The sequence below is a fragment of the Tetrao urogallus genome (genome assembly GCF_951394365.1).
Source record: "Tetrao urogallus genome assembly, chromosome: 9".
NCBI classification, from domain to species: Eukaryota; Metazoa; Chordata; class Aves; order Galliformes; family Phasianidae; genus Tetrao; species Tetrao urogallus.
Window position 1 is genome coordinate 21,704,497 of NC_136822.1, and position 16,873 is coordinate 21,721,369.

A 16,873-nucleotide genomic window follows, 5' to 3' on the forward strand; every position below is an offset into this window, starting at 1 on the left:
CACAGGGCCAGACCCCACCAGGACAGCCACTGAATCATTCCAGGATTTAATCCTGGACCACAGACTATACTTTGAATCCATCTCTCTGGGCATCCAGCCACGTGAACCACAGCTGGGAGCAGAGCAGAGCCCTGCGCCCGTCTCCTCTAAATCAAGACAGCCTTGAGAGCCAAATGATTCAGAAGGAAACACATTTAACTTCCTAACACAACTATGTTCAGCACAATGCAGGACCCATAAGCTGGAGGCGAGGCACAGGCCTGGGCAAGCTGTGCTGATGCACAATGCGTCATGTGTCCTGCCAAAGGGACCACAGACCTGGAGGCTGCAGGAAAAGCTGCTATCACTGCTGCCTGCATCGAGCCTCCTCCATAGAGCACAGACCATTCAGCAGTGCCATCCATCTTCTGACTGCCACAGGCTCTGAAGTGGCAAGCTGGTTGGCCAAGCCATTTCCTTGCCCAACAAGTTTAACTGACTATGGAATCTGCAGATGTTATTCTTTGGAAAATACATGCTATTGATTGTAATCACCATCCTCGGAGATGCAATGGAAAGAGTATTAAAACTATCGATGCTGATTTTGATTTTATTAGAACCATTAGTGAAATGGTGAGCAGCAAAGTCCTGCTTCCTGCACAGCTCCCAAGCGCCGTAAATCACAGCACAGCACATCTGTTGTGCTCCTGGTACAGCTGTGGGCCGGGGCTGGGATGGGGAACAGCAGTGGGGGCAGAAATGGGATTGCTTCTCCAGGAGTGGATGGATGTTCCTTTACAGATTCATTCTTTGAAATGTCACGGAGCCTCAGGAAGGAGCCGGGCCCAGGCTGGGCAGAGCTATGGCACAGCCAGCACCCACAGCAGTGCTGGGTACAGCATGGTGACTCAGGTCACAGCTGGCTCCCGGAGCACAATGAACACCAACTCACTGCAACTGCCCACAGCAGAAAGAATTCCCTACTGCCCCAACACAAATTGCTCAGGATTTTGTTCTCAACGTCTACACTGGATTCCTGTTCACATAAACCAGCTGAAGAAATGCTCCCATTCAAAACAACAGCTGTTGCTCACTGTGCCCCTGTTAACGAAATCATCTTACACTGCACCAACCAAGGCCTCATCACGCTGAAATCTCTCTTTTCTCAAGTGTGTTCTCGCCGTTGGAGAAAACCAACCCCTCTCCCCCCTGCCTGCTTTCACTTCACCATATTCACGTTTCCAAACATTTGGGTTTCCAGCAGGACGAGAAAACACAAACAGCGAGATGCTGAACTTCAGAAAACATCATGGTAAGGGATGGTTTGGGTTGGAAGGCACTTCAAAGATCATCGACTTCCAACCCCTGCCACGGGCTGCTGCCAAACACTACATCAGACACTGGATCTGGTCGCCCAGAAACCTCACAGTTCTACCACCAGACCACACATCCCTCCCAACCCAGGAGCCTGCAGTCTCTGTGCAGACAGAGAAACACATCTGGGCAGAGTTCCTCAGGTGAGCCCTCCCCTTGCTAAGCACATCACCGCAGGCAATGAGTTTCCAGCAGTGCTGCTGCTTCCGGCAGCTCGGGGCAGCAGGAGTTCATCAGATAGCACAGAAAGCCTCCAAGCCACAAAAACGAGCTTGCTTTCTTTCTTTCTTTTTTTAAAGCTGACTTTCTGCACAGAAAGCAGCTATTAGGGACGTTACCTGTCCCCAAGCACTGAGGCTCCCCAGCTCAGGCCCTGGGCACAGCGCCCCGCACCGCTGCTGTCACACTCATCCATGAGCCATTCACCGTGCCCAGGACCCACCCACATTTTTCAGCAATTAGTTGTAATTCGAGGATTTCGGGGAAAATCCCCTACCTCTCCGAGCCAGATGACTTCACAGGATGCGAGGGCTTGGAACGCCTTAACAAAACCCGAACCAGGCGGGGAAGCTGCGGGCTGTGGGCGAGGCGCACCGCGGGGCTCCTGCGCTGCGTTCCGGAGGTTCCCTCGAATTCAACCCCGATGGAAAAGTCCCAAGGAGCGCTCGGCCACTCCGGCGGCTCGAGTCATGCGCGAATTCTACCCGACTTTGTCTGCGGATGACGCGACCGTGGAAACAATTCGCGGCGTTTCCCCATGAAAGCACGCTCGTTAGGCTTTGCGGCTCAGCCGGATCCCCACCGGCGCCCGGCTCAGCCAGCGGGAAGGCCGCCCGGCATCACCCCAGACCCAACGCACAACCCCAGGGATGCTCCGCGAAGTTGTGCTCCCTCCCCCCCGCCCCGCTCCCCACTCACCGAGGCGGGGTTGGCCCTCTGCCCACGCTCCTTCTCCCGGCACTGCAGCCCCGCCAGGTGCCTCTCCAGGGCCGCCCAGTCCATGGCGGGCGGCTGCGGTTCCCGGGGGGGTTGAGCCGTTCCCCCGCCCCGCCGCGCCCGCCGCCCGCCCGGCCCCGGCGCCCCTCCGCCGTTCCGCCGCTGCTGCTGTTTCGGGGGCGGCGGGCGGTGGTGCGACCGCGGGCGGGGAGCGGCGGAGCGCTGCGGGGAGCGGCGGAGGGCGGGAGCGGCGGGGAGGGCATCGGCGGGGCCCGGGCAGCGGGGAGGCAGGTAGGCGGCTTCGTCGTCTTCGTCGTCGTCCTCCTCTTCTTCTTCCGAATCGTCGTCCAGCGCCGCCAGGTCTAAGCTGCTGGGGGACGGCGAGGACTTGCAGTCGGAGCACGGAGTCACTTTGCTGGAGTTGGACTCCGAGCTGGAGCGGCTGCTGCCGGCGTCGCTGCCTAAATCCATGCCATCCTCCCGGGAATCCTGGCGGGGGGAGGAGGAGAAGGAGAAGGGGGGAACGGAGAGAAAGGTTCCGCGTTAAAAATGATTAATATCTATATCTCTATATCCCGCTCTGAGCCCGCGGGTACCGCGCACCGCCCGCCCCGGAGGCTCCGCCGCTCAGAGCGCCTCCGGCGGCGGTCGGGGATAGGAGGAGGGGGGCGGAGGGGGCGGCCCCGGGTCGGTAACGGGGAGGGGAGCTCTTTGCCCACGCTTCCCGTCTCTTTTTTGGCCGTTTAACGGAGCCTTAATAAGCGAATTGTGTCTGGGATGTTCTGGCTGGTCAGAGGCGAGCCCGACGCACCAGCGATCGCGCTCCGCTATTAATTTTGATGAGATGCTTTCTGCAGTGCTGGAATCTGGAAGCAGCACCCGGCCGGCCTTGCAGGAATGGTACACACAGACGGACAGACACAGCAGGATGGATAAGAGACCAAACTTCTGCCGTTACCTCCTACGTGATCACAGAATCACAGAACCATTCAGGCTGGCAAGGACCTCTAAAATCATCAACCCCAACCCATCCCCTCAGTGCCACATCCCCACAGTTCTGAGCACCCGCAGGGCTGGTGACCCCAGCAGCCCCTGGGCAGCTGTGCCACTGCAGCACCACTCTTTGGGAGAAGAAATCTTTCTTAATCTGCACCCTGAACCTCCCTGGTGCCACCATGGCTCCCAGCCCCAGCTCCCTGTGGGCACAATGGTACAGCTGCTTTGGCCAAGGCAGCAAAAATAGGTGCTGGTTCCACAGCTGTGCAGCAGGGTTACACCTGACATTATGCCTTCGCTGGACATGAAGATACTGGCGGCAGGCAGACGGTTGGACTGGATGATCCTGGAGGTCTTTTCCAGCCTTGGTGGTTCTATGGCATATTTTGGGGACATACATCTTTGAGCATATCTGAGTGCTGCGAGGCGGGGAGCAGCCTGCTGGGTTCCAGCCTGACAGCAGCAGCCTGCAGCAGCTTTATTTATAGGATCTCGTGGCACGCGGGATCGATTGGAAGATTTCTGCCATGAGAGTGATGACAACAGCTCGGGGAAGAGGAGAGCACACTGTGCTGCTCAGAGCACTGTTAACACACCATACCAGGGCCACCTCTGGCTGCCAGCTGCCATCAGCTCCCCAGAGTGAAGGGAATACCAAGGGCTGATGTGACCCATAGGACACTCAGATGGTGGCGAAGCACTGGAACAGGTTGCCCAATCACAGAATGGCCAGGGTTGGAAGGGACCTCAAGGATCACGAAGCTCCAACCCCCTGCCACAAGCAGGGCCACCAACCTCCACATTTCATAGCAGCCCAGGCTGCCCAGGGCCCCATCCAACCTGGCCTTGAACACCTCCAGGGATGGACGGGGCATCCACAACCTCTCTGGGCAGCTGTTCCAGCACCTCACCACTCTCATAGCAAAGAACTTCCCCCTGACATCCAACCTAAATCTTCCCTTCCTCAATGCAAAACCATTTCCCCTTGTCCTGCTGTTATCTACCCTTTCCAAGAGTTGATTCCCCTCCTGTTTGTAGGCTTCCTTTAGGTACTGAAAGGCTGCAATGAGGTCACCCCACAGCTTCTCTTCTCCAGGCTGAATAAGCCCAGCTCCCTCAGCCTATCCTTATAATGGAGGTGCTCCAGTCCCTCATCATCTCCGTGGCTCCTCTTGACCCTCTCCAACAGCTCTCTTTCCTGTACTGGGGGCTCCAGACCTGGATGCAGCACTGCAGATGGGGCCTCACAAGAGCGGAGTAGACAGGGACAATCACCTCCCTGTCCCTGCTGGCCACCCCTCTGCTGATGGAGGGGTGCCCAAGGAGGCTGTGGATGCCCCATCCCTGGAGGCATTCAAGGCCAGGCTGGATGTGGCTCTGGGCAGCCTGTTCTGGTGACCCTGCACATAGCAGGGGGTTGGAACTAGATGAGCATTGTGGTCCTTTTCAACCCAGGCCATTCTAGGATTCTGTGACACCTGCAGAAAGCAGTGCTGACAAAGGAGAGCTCAGAGGTGAAAAGCCAGAAGTCCTCAGCCCACCTGCAGGCCTCAGAAGGGCAGAACGGTTCCTTACTAGGCTGCAGAGCAAACCATGTTTGCTATCTGTCTAAGTTTCTCTTTTTTTAACTTTCTATTTTTCTTTCCTTGCAGACAGTTGCAGTTGGTTTACCCTTGCAGCGTCAGCCCTCTACATTTCTAATTATACACGGGGACCATATTTCCACTTGACCCCTTTGCAAGAAGAAACCACTTATTGTTATTCAAAACACATATGTCATTTCTTCCCTTCTACTAGCCTACACCAAATGGGTTGTTCCTGCAAAGCAATGAACAATTTGAGCTTCACATGAATTTTAAAGGGAGGAGAGCGCGAGCACAAGTCCTTGTAGATGAAAGAGCGTGCTTTACAGTTACTTTATTCACTGCAAAGGAGGTTTTAATGCGAACAAAGCAAGCTGAGTTTGTTCTGAAACAGCAATCTCTCATGGAAGCAGAATTCTCACAACTTTCATTGCACAAGTGCAGGGCCACGCTGAAAGCCAGCTTGCTTATTTCCACAAGCCATCAAACTCGCTTTGTTCTACCATTTTGGCACTACTCTAACCCCTTATTAAAGACACCTCAGGTGCTTTCTCTTCCTTATCATAAGTGCAGAATTTTTAGGTACGGGAAGGAGGAAGATAGAGAAGCCCAGCAGCCTCAGCCAGCCCCTCCTGCCCTCTCCAACCCAATCCGTCATTGGGAGCATCACCCACAGCTCCATTCCCAGGCACCAATCAGCCCCACGGGGATACACAGCAGGGCAGAATGCAACCACGTGTTTTTGGATTAGCGTTTTTTTGGAAAACTTTGTGTTTCTCCCAGTTTTGGAGGCCTAAATACACAGACCTTTGCTGCCAAATGCATGGACTCAGCCTCCCCAGTGCCTGCTCGCTGCAGCCTGGAGCCTACTGGGAACCCACCACTGGTCCAAGAAAACACTGTGCCTTTACCTGACAGAGCAGGGGCTTCCAGGAGCCCTTTCTGATGAAGCTGCTGAGTCTCAGGCTGAGCTGACTGCTGCTATTATGCAGCTGGGGCTTTGCCAGGGAAATGGTGCTAATCTGCCCCTTGAAGCAGCAGCAACACACGTTTCCTCTGAACAACAGCAGCTCATGTCATGGATTTCCTTTAAGCAATAATAAAAAAAAAGCTTCTAAAGAGCTTCCCCTTCCCTGCACAAGCATCCTGCCACTGCTGCAGAATGTCACAGAATCATGGAATCCTAGAATGGCTTGGGTTGCAAAGGACCACAGTGCTCATCCAGTTCCAACCTCCTGCTGTGTGCAGGTCACCAACCAGCAGACCAGGCTGCCCAGAGCCACATCCAGCCTGGCCTTGAATGCCTGCAGGGATGGGGCACCCACACATCATGGCTGCATGCTGGCTGTCACCCACCAGGGACCCCATCCTGCACAGCCAACCAGCTGGGCTCCCCATCTCACAGCCAGGAGAAGCCAGTTTATGCCCGACACAACCGCTGGCCCCAGATTTTATTCAGGAGCCCTTTTTTACCTACTGCCCTACTGACACCAAAGTTCTCTACCACGTATTCCCCAGCAGGGCAGGGGCAGCACTGTGCCATCCCCACAGCTCTGCGTTCCTAAGAGAAAAATCACTGCTTTTTGAGGAGCTTTTTGACAGTGATTCTTTGCTGAGAGGCGCACGCAGATACCATGGTGACAGACACCTTCCCCTATCGCGAAAGCAAACAGGAACTCAGGAATTTGTGTTTTAAGGCCAAACTATATATAGGAGCAACGCACGCTCAACATCTTGCTGCTGTTTCCTATTAGTGCTGTTTGCTTGATGAATCCCCCGCAGCCCGGCCGGCGCAGGAGGCACTGCTTGGCCTTTTGGGGCTGCGTTGGGGGGACTCGGCAAACTCCATTCGCATTGGCAGGTTTCAGCATTTAAATTTAGCACATTAATCCTTTGCTTAATTTAGAGCAGGGATGGGGGGGGTGGAGGGGGGTGAAGGAAGAGGAGGAAATCACACCCTGCACACTGTGGTCCCACTGTAGCTCTGCTGCAGGCAGAGGAGAGGTAGAGGGCTTCTCCCAAGTATTGCTTTGGACTCCTTTTTAAGCACTTCAGGTCGAACTCGGTGAAAAATTCCCATTCTCTCATCTGGGCAATATTCACAGAACGGCTCAGATTGGAGGGGATCGTAAAGATCATCGAGCTCCAAGCCCCTGCCCTGGGCAAATAATGGCAGGGAAGGGAGGAAAAAACACACCTCTGCTTTCAGAAGCACCCACCGCACCTCCCTGCTCCTGGTGGATTACGGAGGAAACAAGGAAGGAACAAATCCCCTTCAACTGAAGGTATTTCCTGGCCATTTCAATAGGGCAGAATGGTTCCTGCTGGAACCTCCTGGGAGCTGTCTTTCTGGAGGCCAAAGCAGCGGTCAGCATGGCTAATTTTATTGCCAAAGCGTGAAACGTGCTGATACACACAGCAGAAGTTGTATCAGTGCTTTGGCGAGCCTGAGGATTACCACCCAAGTATGGTTGAAGTGAAATTACACTGAAATCAGTGGAAAGCAAACACCGCCTCATCGCTTTAACAAAGGTGCATTAAAGGCAATTACCAAAAACCACTCTTCAAGGAGTAAATGGGCTGCAGTGAGGCTGCCAGCAGCGGGGCTCTGCTCCTCCCTCAGCCCCCCTGGGGAGATGCTGGGTACCACAGGGAACCAATCCTCCCTCCTCATCTACAACGAAGGCAGTGATGTGCCACTGTCACACACTTTCCCAGCAAGGGCACATCGCTGAGGTTGGATGAAACCAGTGGGGCTGCGAGCTCCCCTTCTTCTGTTTTCTCTCCGGGCTTCAGGAGAGCCAGCAAACACATTGGGTAAACAGGGTGCGAGGTCAGCAGGAATCCCCTTATCTCTGCACAGGCCTCTGGAATTTGGTGTAATCTCCAAGGCCACGTGGAAAGAAAAAAAAAGCCATTTATAAACTGGTTTCACAGGCACATTTGGTAAGGAATGTGAGCGAGGAAATAGCTGAAATAGTTCACATGCACAACGCCAGCACAGCAGCACCACATCTTCGTGTTTTCGCAGTCACTCTAAACCCATTAACCAAGGAATTCCAGCATGCACAGAGGAGGTCACGCAGAGCCAAAGAGCAGTTCTGTAATGAAAACCCTCCTGCTCCACTTCTGTGTGCACAGGGAGCAGAGGGCAGCAGGATGGGAGGAACCAGCCCTGTAATTACATGTCAGTGAACTGAAGCTGCTGCCTCCACTGCCCTGTGGGTGCCGTGCAGGGCACAGAATCACAGAACCATACAAGCATTAAGGTTGGCAAAGACCTCCTGGATCCCCAACCCCAGCCCATCAGCCATGTCCCCAAGTGCCACATCTCCACGGTTCTGTATGCCCCCAGGGACGGTGACCCCATCACTCCCTGTGCAGCTGTGCCACTGCCTTTTGGAGAAGGAATGTTTCTCAGTATCCAACCTGAGCGTCTCCTGAGCCTCCTCGTCCCCAGACTGACCCATCCCACTCCCCACAGCACTGTGCTACAGCTCCATTGCCCTTCTCCAGACACACTCCAGGACCTCAATGTCTTCCCATAGCAGGGAGGCACAGCACTGAGTACACAGGAACCATCTCTGGGAGCTGAAGGCACCAAGGAGAACAAAGAGGGCAGTGCCCTGGTACATCCCTGCAGCCCAAGCTCAAGTAGACATCTGAGTACAAACCAACACTCAGCAATTTCTCCAGAGGAGTCTTCCTGGCTGGAGATGGCCCTCTAACACACGGCCCCAGCTGCACCACTCTGCCCAAGCACCACTAAATCCACCACTGCTGCTTCCCACCTCCCAACCAAGGGCAATTATCTCTTGCTATTCCTTTGCCTCTGCGTCTTTACGAGCTACTCAGCATTGAGATGCAGTTCAGGTTCACAGGAGTACAGGCTGCTGCTTTGCTTTTCCCTAATGATTTATGATGTGCTTAACGCAGCCGTTTGCAAGGAACGTGCCGTGGAGCAGCAGCAGGGCTGTGCCCAAAGCCCCCAAACTACTCTCCCAAACCTATAGGACAGATACTCAATGGAGGGCAGATGCCACCTCCAAGCCTCCCTGGGGGCTGAGCCCTGTGTGTCTCCTCCTGAGGCTGCTCGCCCTGCTCTAGTCCTTGGGACGTGTCCCAGAACCTAGAACTGCCCATTTGCTATGTTAGAATCTGTTCAGCCCTTGCTGTAAAGTTCCTAATCTGTATTCCAAGCCAGAAACGAAACTTCACAAAAAAAACCACAACCAACCAAGTCTCAAAACCAACCAAAAAATACCCAACACAACTGCACACAAACCCAAGGAAAATAAAATACATAACTACAGCACATGTAGCTGTGAGGAAACAAAACCTCTTCCCTGATGATGAATTATACTTTGCTCGCAACAGATGCGGCTCTTTATATTTGTTTTCTGCATAAATCTACATATTAGCCTGAAAGCAACTGTATGTGCTTTGTCTTGCCTTGGTTACATCAGTCACTGCTCATTTTAGCTGATTGCCTTCGAGTGCTGGGCTGGGTGCTCTAAGCACAGCTTAGCTCCTGAAAACAGGCCTGTTATGGAGCTTTTCCAGCACCAAAAGTGCTTGGTGCTTCCCCAGGGGCTGTGCCATGTCACCTTGTGCCATGCCATCCCATAGAATCCCATGCCATGCCCAACATGGCCGGAGCTGCCAAGCTCTGCTCCTGCAATGGCACTTATTATAATTGATTGCTGTCGTTTAATGAGTTGTATTACTTGGAAATGCCTGCTGCATCCCAGGCCTTGCTGTGGTTAGTGAAGAAGCACAGAGTGACAGTGCCCATTGCAGCCCCAATGTCCTTGCACAGAGACGTGGGATAGCAGCTGGTGGGGGTACACTGCAGCCACCCTGAGAAAGAGCAGCTCATGGGGACCCAATGCAATTATGTTATTAAACAGTGAGTGCAGTTTTTCAGCTCTCCATAATCTCATTTAATGCTATTGGTGTCGAGTTAAATAATTTCTAATTGTTTTTACCAAACGCATCTGATGAATTTATGTTTTTCTCTGTAGGCTCGTAACTCTCAGGGAAAATTTATTTTGCTCTCCTCAAGGAGCGTTATTTAATATCCATCTGCTGGGAATCAAAGTGACGAAGCAAGTCAACAATTACTGCACTGCTTCCTTAATGGGAATGTGCCCATCCTACACCCTCACCCCGGGGACATGGTGTGTGTGATGGAATCTCAGTGGTTGGGGTCATGCTGGGCAGACTCCTGCCCGTGGCCAAGAGGATGCAGAAAAATGTTTTCTTCATTAATTGAGAATTTGGAAGATCTGCAGCCGACAGCTCCGACGCGCTGAGCAGCGGGTCAAACGCGTGCTGAACCCAGTGCTGGGGGAGGATGGCAAAAAAATAGAAAGCAAATTGCCATGACCTATTCCTGTAATGAAAAGGTCTATTTCTAATCCATGCACTATTTAAGCAGAGGTATTTCCAGCTAATCTCCAACCATAACCCACTTAGGCAGAGCTGTGTGCACGAAGCAGTGGCTGTGCCCTCAGCACGGTGCAGCAGCACAGACTGACACTGCTGGGTCATGATGGGGAACAGCAAGCTGCTGCTGGGCACAGAGCAATCCCAGGGCTGTCCCAGTAGGTGAGGGGAGCTGAATGCTGGGGTGAACCTGGGCTGCTTAGATGAGAGCTCTGTGTCCCAGTCTCTGCTGCTGCCACTGGGTCATGCTGTGTCTGATGCAAGACAAGAGGTAACGGCCTCACGTCGCACCAGGAGAGGTTCAGGTTGGATATTAGGAAGAATTTCTTTCCCAACAGAGGGGTAATGCAGTGGCACAGCTGCCCAGGGAGCGCTGGGGGCACTGTGTCCCTGGAGGTGTTCACAGCTGTGAGGATGTGGCACTGAGGGATGCGGGCAGTGGGCACTGTGGTGTTGGGTTGGGGATCTCAAAGGTCTTTTCCAACCTTAATGGTTCTGTGATTCTGCTTCTGCAGGTGCTCCAAGACAACATCTGAACACACCAGCTGTGCCTCCTAAATGCCTTCCAGACCAGCGTGCCCAGCACAGGAGCTCCGTGACAGAAGAAGCAATAGATTGGGCTCAGCTCCCGAGAGCTCCTGCTATTTGTTTTCCAGAAGTCCTGCAAGGCACAAACTTCAGCTATTCCGAAGGTGCGAGGTAGGCGGGCTGGGTATTTTTGAACACGCTGCAAGAAAGCCTGGTGTCAACATTTGCATTTTGCCTGCAGTGCTACAAAGCCCGATTCTATGTTACACAGCAGGAAAACCTGAAGCTGACTTCCATGACCCACCCAGACTAGATAAAATGAGGAAAGCACCGAAGGAGGCAGGAGGGGATGGGCTGCTGTGCTGTGCCCTGCCGCTGACCCAGGGGGTTCCCACTGACACTGGAACCGGTGGCACAGAAAGCCAATAATCCTCTTACTGGCCTGGCACTGCTCGTGCTGTGCTCCAATTAGCGGTGGCGGTGGCTCAGCCTCTCTGGGGTTGTTATTAATTAAGGGAGGAAGAGGGATGGAGGAGATTTAGAGCACGTCTGCTGAGGGAAAGGAGGGCAGAGGGGAAAACGCTTTGCGGGTTTGTGCTGCTCCACTCTCACTCCACTCTCATTCTGTCCCCAGAACGGAGCTCCTCCCCCATTCAGTGTATAAGATGCTACACAAAATACACCCCAAACACTGCTGCTGCTCCATTTGTCATCATTCCATTTCAGCATTCCCAGATGATTTTCACCCTGGGGAAAAGCCAGAATCCCCCACCCCAGGCAGGCACAGTGGGAGCAGCCATCCTCCCCCAGCAAGAGGGCTGAGCGCCTCGGGAAACTCATCTCAAAGCCTCAACACATTGCACAGCCCTCCCAGTTAACAGCAAGGAACCTTAAGTCACGAGAACATAAGTAAGGCATGAGATGTCAGCTGGGTGGCACGGGGAACAGCTTTGGTGAGCACAAATCTGTACTTCCCTATGCACTGCCAGCTAAAACTGGGCATGCCTCTAAAGGGACGTGGTGCTTAAAAATAGGGTTCTTTGTCCCAAAGGCTTTTAAAAGACAGCTCAAGGTAGTTGCATGCATCGCACCCCCTAGGAGAAGACGCAGGTTGGGGTTCCACCTGCCCAGCACTCCAAAGCTGGGGTGGGATCCCCCTCTATCGGGCAACACTCATTGCCAAGCCCTTACCATGCAGCCTCTGTTCTGCCACCCCTCTCCCTGCTTCCACTGACGTATCATGCATGCATGACACAGCACAGTTTTGCAAGACACAGTGTGTGCCACACTTATCTCTGCAGTGCCACAGACGTGGCCAGCACTGCTTCAGGGCCACAGGTCACTGCCACGCAGCCCAATATCACAGCAATACAGTATCCACTCCTCCTTGCACATGGGGACTGCAGGCAAAAAGCAGAACCTATTGTAATGAGATCTCTCTCTCTCTCTCTGTGAGGCAGTCAGGTGTCCAAAGGCTCTCATTTACACTCAAAAATGACCACCGCTTTAGAACCATCCTGGACTGCTTTGCACAATCTCCACTGCCAGACACACAGATCAAGTCCAAGTCACACTTATCAAGAAACAAACTAAGGTTAAAAATATTGTCTTAGGGTGAAGTAGGATCTCTCTAGAGGCTCCCGTGGCTTTGCCTGAAATACACCCAACGTCACTGCAGGATGTACCCACAGACCTTGCAGGCTGCCGAATCGCATCTGCTACAAAAAGCCCCAGCTCCTGAGCCTGGCTCCAGCCCTGCACGCTGCTGAAGGCACTGGGGCTGTGCTGAGGTCTGAGCTGCGTCAGGACCAGGACTGGAGGAGCATGGAGCACCGTGCAGGGTCTTCACCAGGCAGGGATTTTCTACCTGCACCCTCAGGCATCCATGCTCTGCCTCCCATAACACATTTCTGCACAGAAAGGGAACGAGCCGCCTGAAAGCACCGGATGCGCACCGTACTCACGTTCATCTTCCAGAGCAGCCCTCCTCTTTCAAGCCATTTTGTGAGAAAGCCCAGTCGCTCACCACCGCCTAAGGCATTGCTGCCTGCATGCCCTGCAAGGACCCGGGCTCCAGAGCAGCCTTTAATCCATCCAGCACCAAAGGTCCGGGCTCAGCCCTGCAGCTCAGGGACGCCCGGTGCCACCAACTCGCTCTCCTCGGCTCCAGCCCGCGATGGATGGAGGTCCCCAGGCAGTGCCGAGCTCTCCAAAGCCGTCCCTTTTACGTTCTCCGACCTTGCGAGGAAAATCCTGTCTCGTTTGAATTATTCATCATACTTTCTGTTCTGCCAGCTCCAGCACAACGTTCTGAATCATTAATATGTCATGACTTTTTATCTCTTTTTTTTTTTTTTTTTTTGACTTTTATCTTCTCTCCGACACGACTCCCTTCTTTAAAAATAACACAATCACCGGTGCGTTAATTAGCATTCATCTGATTTACCAAATAAAAAGCCGTCTCTGTCCTGATGCACATCCTTCCTTGTGGGAAATACCACTTTAACAGCTTCGGGAACTGGGCTAGCGCTGGCTGGTTCTATCTAAAGCACTGCAAAACATGTTTGGATTTCAGTTTTTGGCAGCATTTCCTAAGCCTGCAAGCCGGTCTGGTGATGGAAAGCAGGGTAGGCTTCCAGGATAATAAAAGAAGAACAAGGTAACGGCGCTGGGAGTGCTGTCAAACAGCTTGTTCTCCTCCTTTTTAAGCAGAGCTAATGGCAAAACACTCCAAGCCACGGGCAGCAGGGCTGGCTTGGCTCAGTGCTGCACTACTGCAGTGGGGACACAGCTGCTGCCAACACCAGGAGCTGTACCCACAGCAGGCCGCGGCCTCACATCTGTCCTGTGGGGCCCGTTGTTTGGGGATACAACGAACCACCCCCTGGGTCCTCCCTGCCCTGACTTGGCTCTCCTTTATTAATTTCAAGTTGGATCCAACAAGCAGCCCTTCCCACAGCTCCTGGCTGGCAAAGCTGCATTGCCCACCCCATTCTCCAAAGAGCTAAATGATATTTCAGCAGCAGGAAGCTCCTGCCAATAACATCACAGCCCGGCCTCATTGCTTTCATGAGCTCCTACATTATGCTCTGTGCTGGAGGTGGCTCCTAGAGGAGCCAGGGCTGGGGCTCAGCATGGCCCCAAAGCCTGCAGTCAGGGCTGGGAGCAGACGTAACCCACCCTGTTCCAAACACGCTCCTCTCTGTACAGATTTCACATACAAAGCGCACCTGGTTTCATAAATAAATGCAGTGGGAACCTGAACTATTCAGCCCGCTGACCTGAAGTTGGTTCTGAAGTTAATAATTCATTCATGTGAGCTGGGATGGAGGTTTCTAATTCAGCTCATTTCAGAAGTCGAGAGGGGGGGAAGAAACACGTCACAAAAGTTAACTTGTTCTGGGAAGTCTGAGCATCCCAGGTAACAGCAGCAGGATGATGGCTTCACCTTGATCAGTGTGGGGTCAGGATGGGTATCAGGAAACATTTCTTCTCCAAAAGAGCAGTGATGCAGTGGCACAGCTGCCCAGGGAAAGCTGGGGTCCCCATCCCTGGGGTTGTTCAGAGCTGTGGGGATGCAGCACGCAGGGATGTGGGCAGTGGGCATGGAGAGGTCTTTTCCAGTCATCATGGTTGGAAACCATTGATTGGAAGCAGCCTTCAGCAGCATTGGATCTGGTAATTTAAAACTTGAACAAATGTTTCTCAGATTTCAGTGGGACTTCAGAATCATTGAAGTTGGAAGAGACCCTTATCATCCTCAATCCAACCCACCCCACCACACCTGCTGCCTGCATCCCTGAGCACCACATCAAGGCCAGTGTTCTGTGACCAGAGGAAATTCTCAACCTGGTGGCCAAGAGCTGCTTCCTCACTTCCACTGAGTGATGAAAGAGGGATGCAGGAGAAACAAGGGCAGTGTATGCATTTTGAGAAACCTGCCTCTCCCGCTGCTGACCTTCCATCCATTTGGCTGGGAACAGTCAGTGGGGGAGGTAATTAACAGCTCACAGCTCACAACACACCAGAAGTTCAAACTACAAATGCTATGAATCACGCAACACTTTGCTGTGTAACCCTTAGTGACAAAATCTTGCTGAGCTCTACATATGGGCTTTGCCCCCAGTGGGGGGCTCGTGCTCTGACTGAGCAGCACCAATGATCTGCAATGGCTGGTGGAATGGTTCCAGCCCTCCCTTCAATCCCACCTGCACTCAGCCAAGGCAGGTGCAGAAGCTGCTGCTTTTTGCAATGCAGTGCCACCCTCGTGCTGCTGGATTTACATTTGAAGCTGTTATTAACTGCCAGCATAATGAGGAGCTTGTGCAAAACTGGGCAAAGCAAAAGAAAAAGCCAAAGAAAAGCAAGTAACCCAGTGTGTGTGCTGGGAAGTGCTGTGCTGGTGGCTCATGTGCATGTCCTGGGCCTGCCAGGGGTACTGGGGGCTGCTCACACCCACCTGGGTGCCCACATCCATCCCCAGCAGTTACAGCCCTTGTGGGAAACAGAAGCCAAATGCAGCCAAGGCCTCACACCATTGCTCAGAGGCTGCCCACTGGAGCAAACCCACATCTTATCTCAATTTTCTTTAATCCAAGGGCTTTGCTAAGTTGACCTGGCACAAATTGATAGCATAACCAGCTTGCCCTGAAGGGAGCTGCACGCATATTTCATCCCCTCACCTTGAAAAGTGCTGAAATGGCAGCACTGGCACAGCCCAAAAGAGGCAGAGATCCACCTTGTGCTGCCCCAGGTCCCCATTGCTGTGTATGGGCAGCAGCCACTGACCATACCACAGTTCCTGCTAATTAAACCCCACTGTCACTTTTGTTTGCTTAAAGTTTTGCCCTCCCAGCTCACACTGGAGCTGTGTAATTAGCAATCATTACACCGCTCCCTAGAGCTTCTGAAATCAGCAGATTCTTTCAGTAATAAAATTGTGATAAAAAACAAATTTGCCCTCAAAGCTCAGTTTGGTGTTCCTCTTATCCCATCCTGCCCCACATTGCCCATTTCTGGGTGCTCCCACAGCCCCGCTTCCATCATTCCTAGCTAACTGTCACAACCTGGTCAGAGAGCAGCTGCTTTTTGAACATGCCCCATAGGGGCCTCCCACACCACAGCTACTGTACCAGTTTGTCACCCATCTCCAATGGGCATCTAGAGGCCTTAAGGAGATCCAAACGCCATGTCCTGCACTGGGGAGGCACCCCACAGGGGAACAAGAGAACTGGAACATTTCATAGCATCATTCAGGTCGCACTCTGAGAGCACCAAGCCTAAGCCCACCTCACCACGTCCCTCAGAGCCACATCTCCACAGTTCTGGAGCACCTCAATGGATGGGGACCCCAGCACCCCAGGGCAGCCTGCACTGCTGGTCAGACAGTGCTGGAGGAGCTCAGCATCAGCAGTCCTTTAAATCAAACTACAGCAGGCTGAAGGGCTGCTGTCACCTCTGAAAGATGGGAGGCGCTCCTCAACCTCTGTGCAAACTGCCTTCCTTGAGGCTACAGCCCAAGAGATCACCATTATTCCCTTCTTTGGGAAGCTAGGCACACCTGGGCACCACAAATCAGAACCTTGATTTTAAGTCCCTTATCAGAAATACAGTTGTTTGGAGCGTCGCTTCCTCCAATGGGTGGCAGCAGCACTGATGGGTGCCCCATCCCCATTGTGGTGGGACAAACAAGGATCTAAACCCTTGTGCAACGTGTTTTTGCACTGCCTGGACACCTGCAGGGATGTGCAGGATAAGAACATTCCACGGGCCAAGAATCAGCACCTAGGTTGAAGTCCCCATGCTTTGGGGCCTTCCAAGTGCTGTGCTGCTGCCTGCAGCATGCCTTCAGAGTCACACTTTTTGCTGAAGCAGTAATAAGGCACAATCCCCAGTGCATGTAACCCTGGGCTAGCAAGCTCACCTGCCTGATAGCAGGGGAATGCTGGGAGCATTTGCAGACACCAGATACAAGTGTGTGGGGTTAAGCGTTTCCGGGCCTGGGGAGCTTTCCCTTACAAAGCCTCATT

At 53.1% G+C, this 16,873-nt stretch overlaps 1 protein-coding gene across 4 annotated transcripts in view; it reads right to left on the reverse strand.

The window, feature by feature from the left end:
- Window positions 1–16,873, reverse strand: part of LOC306949948 (schwannomin-interacting protein 1) — a gene marked incomplete at both ends in the record, with an annotated part of 100,379 nt that overhangs the window by 22,743 nt on the left and 60,763 nt on the right. For 3 of the 4 annotated variants that reach the window (XM_079540012.1, XM_079540010.1, XM_079540009.1), the window contains one exon: window positions 2,272–2,778. In XM_079540012.1, coding sequence (XP_079396138.1) covers window positions 2,272–2,778 — 507 coding nt within the window. Of the gene's footprint in view, window positions 1–2,271; window positions 2,779–16,873 lie in introns of those variants that run through there. The other variant, XM_079540011.1, reaches the window with a different exon arrangement.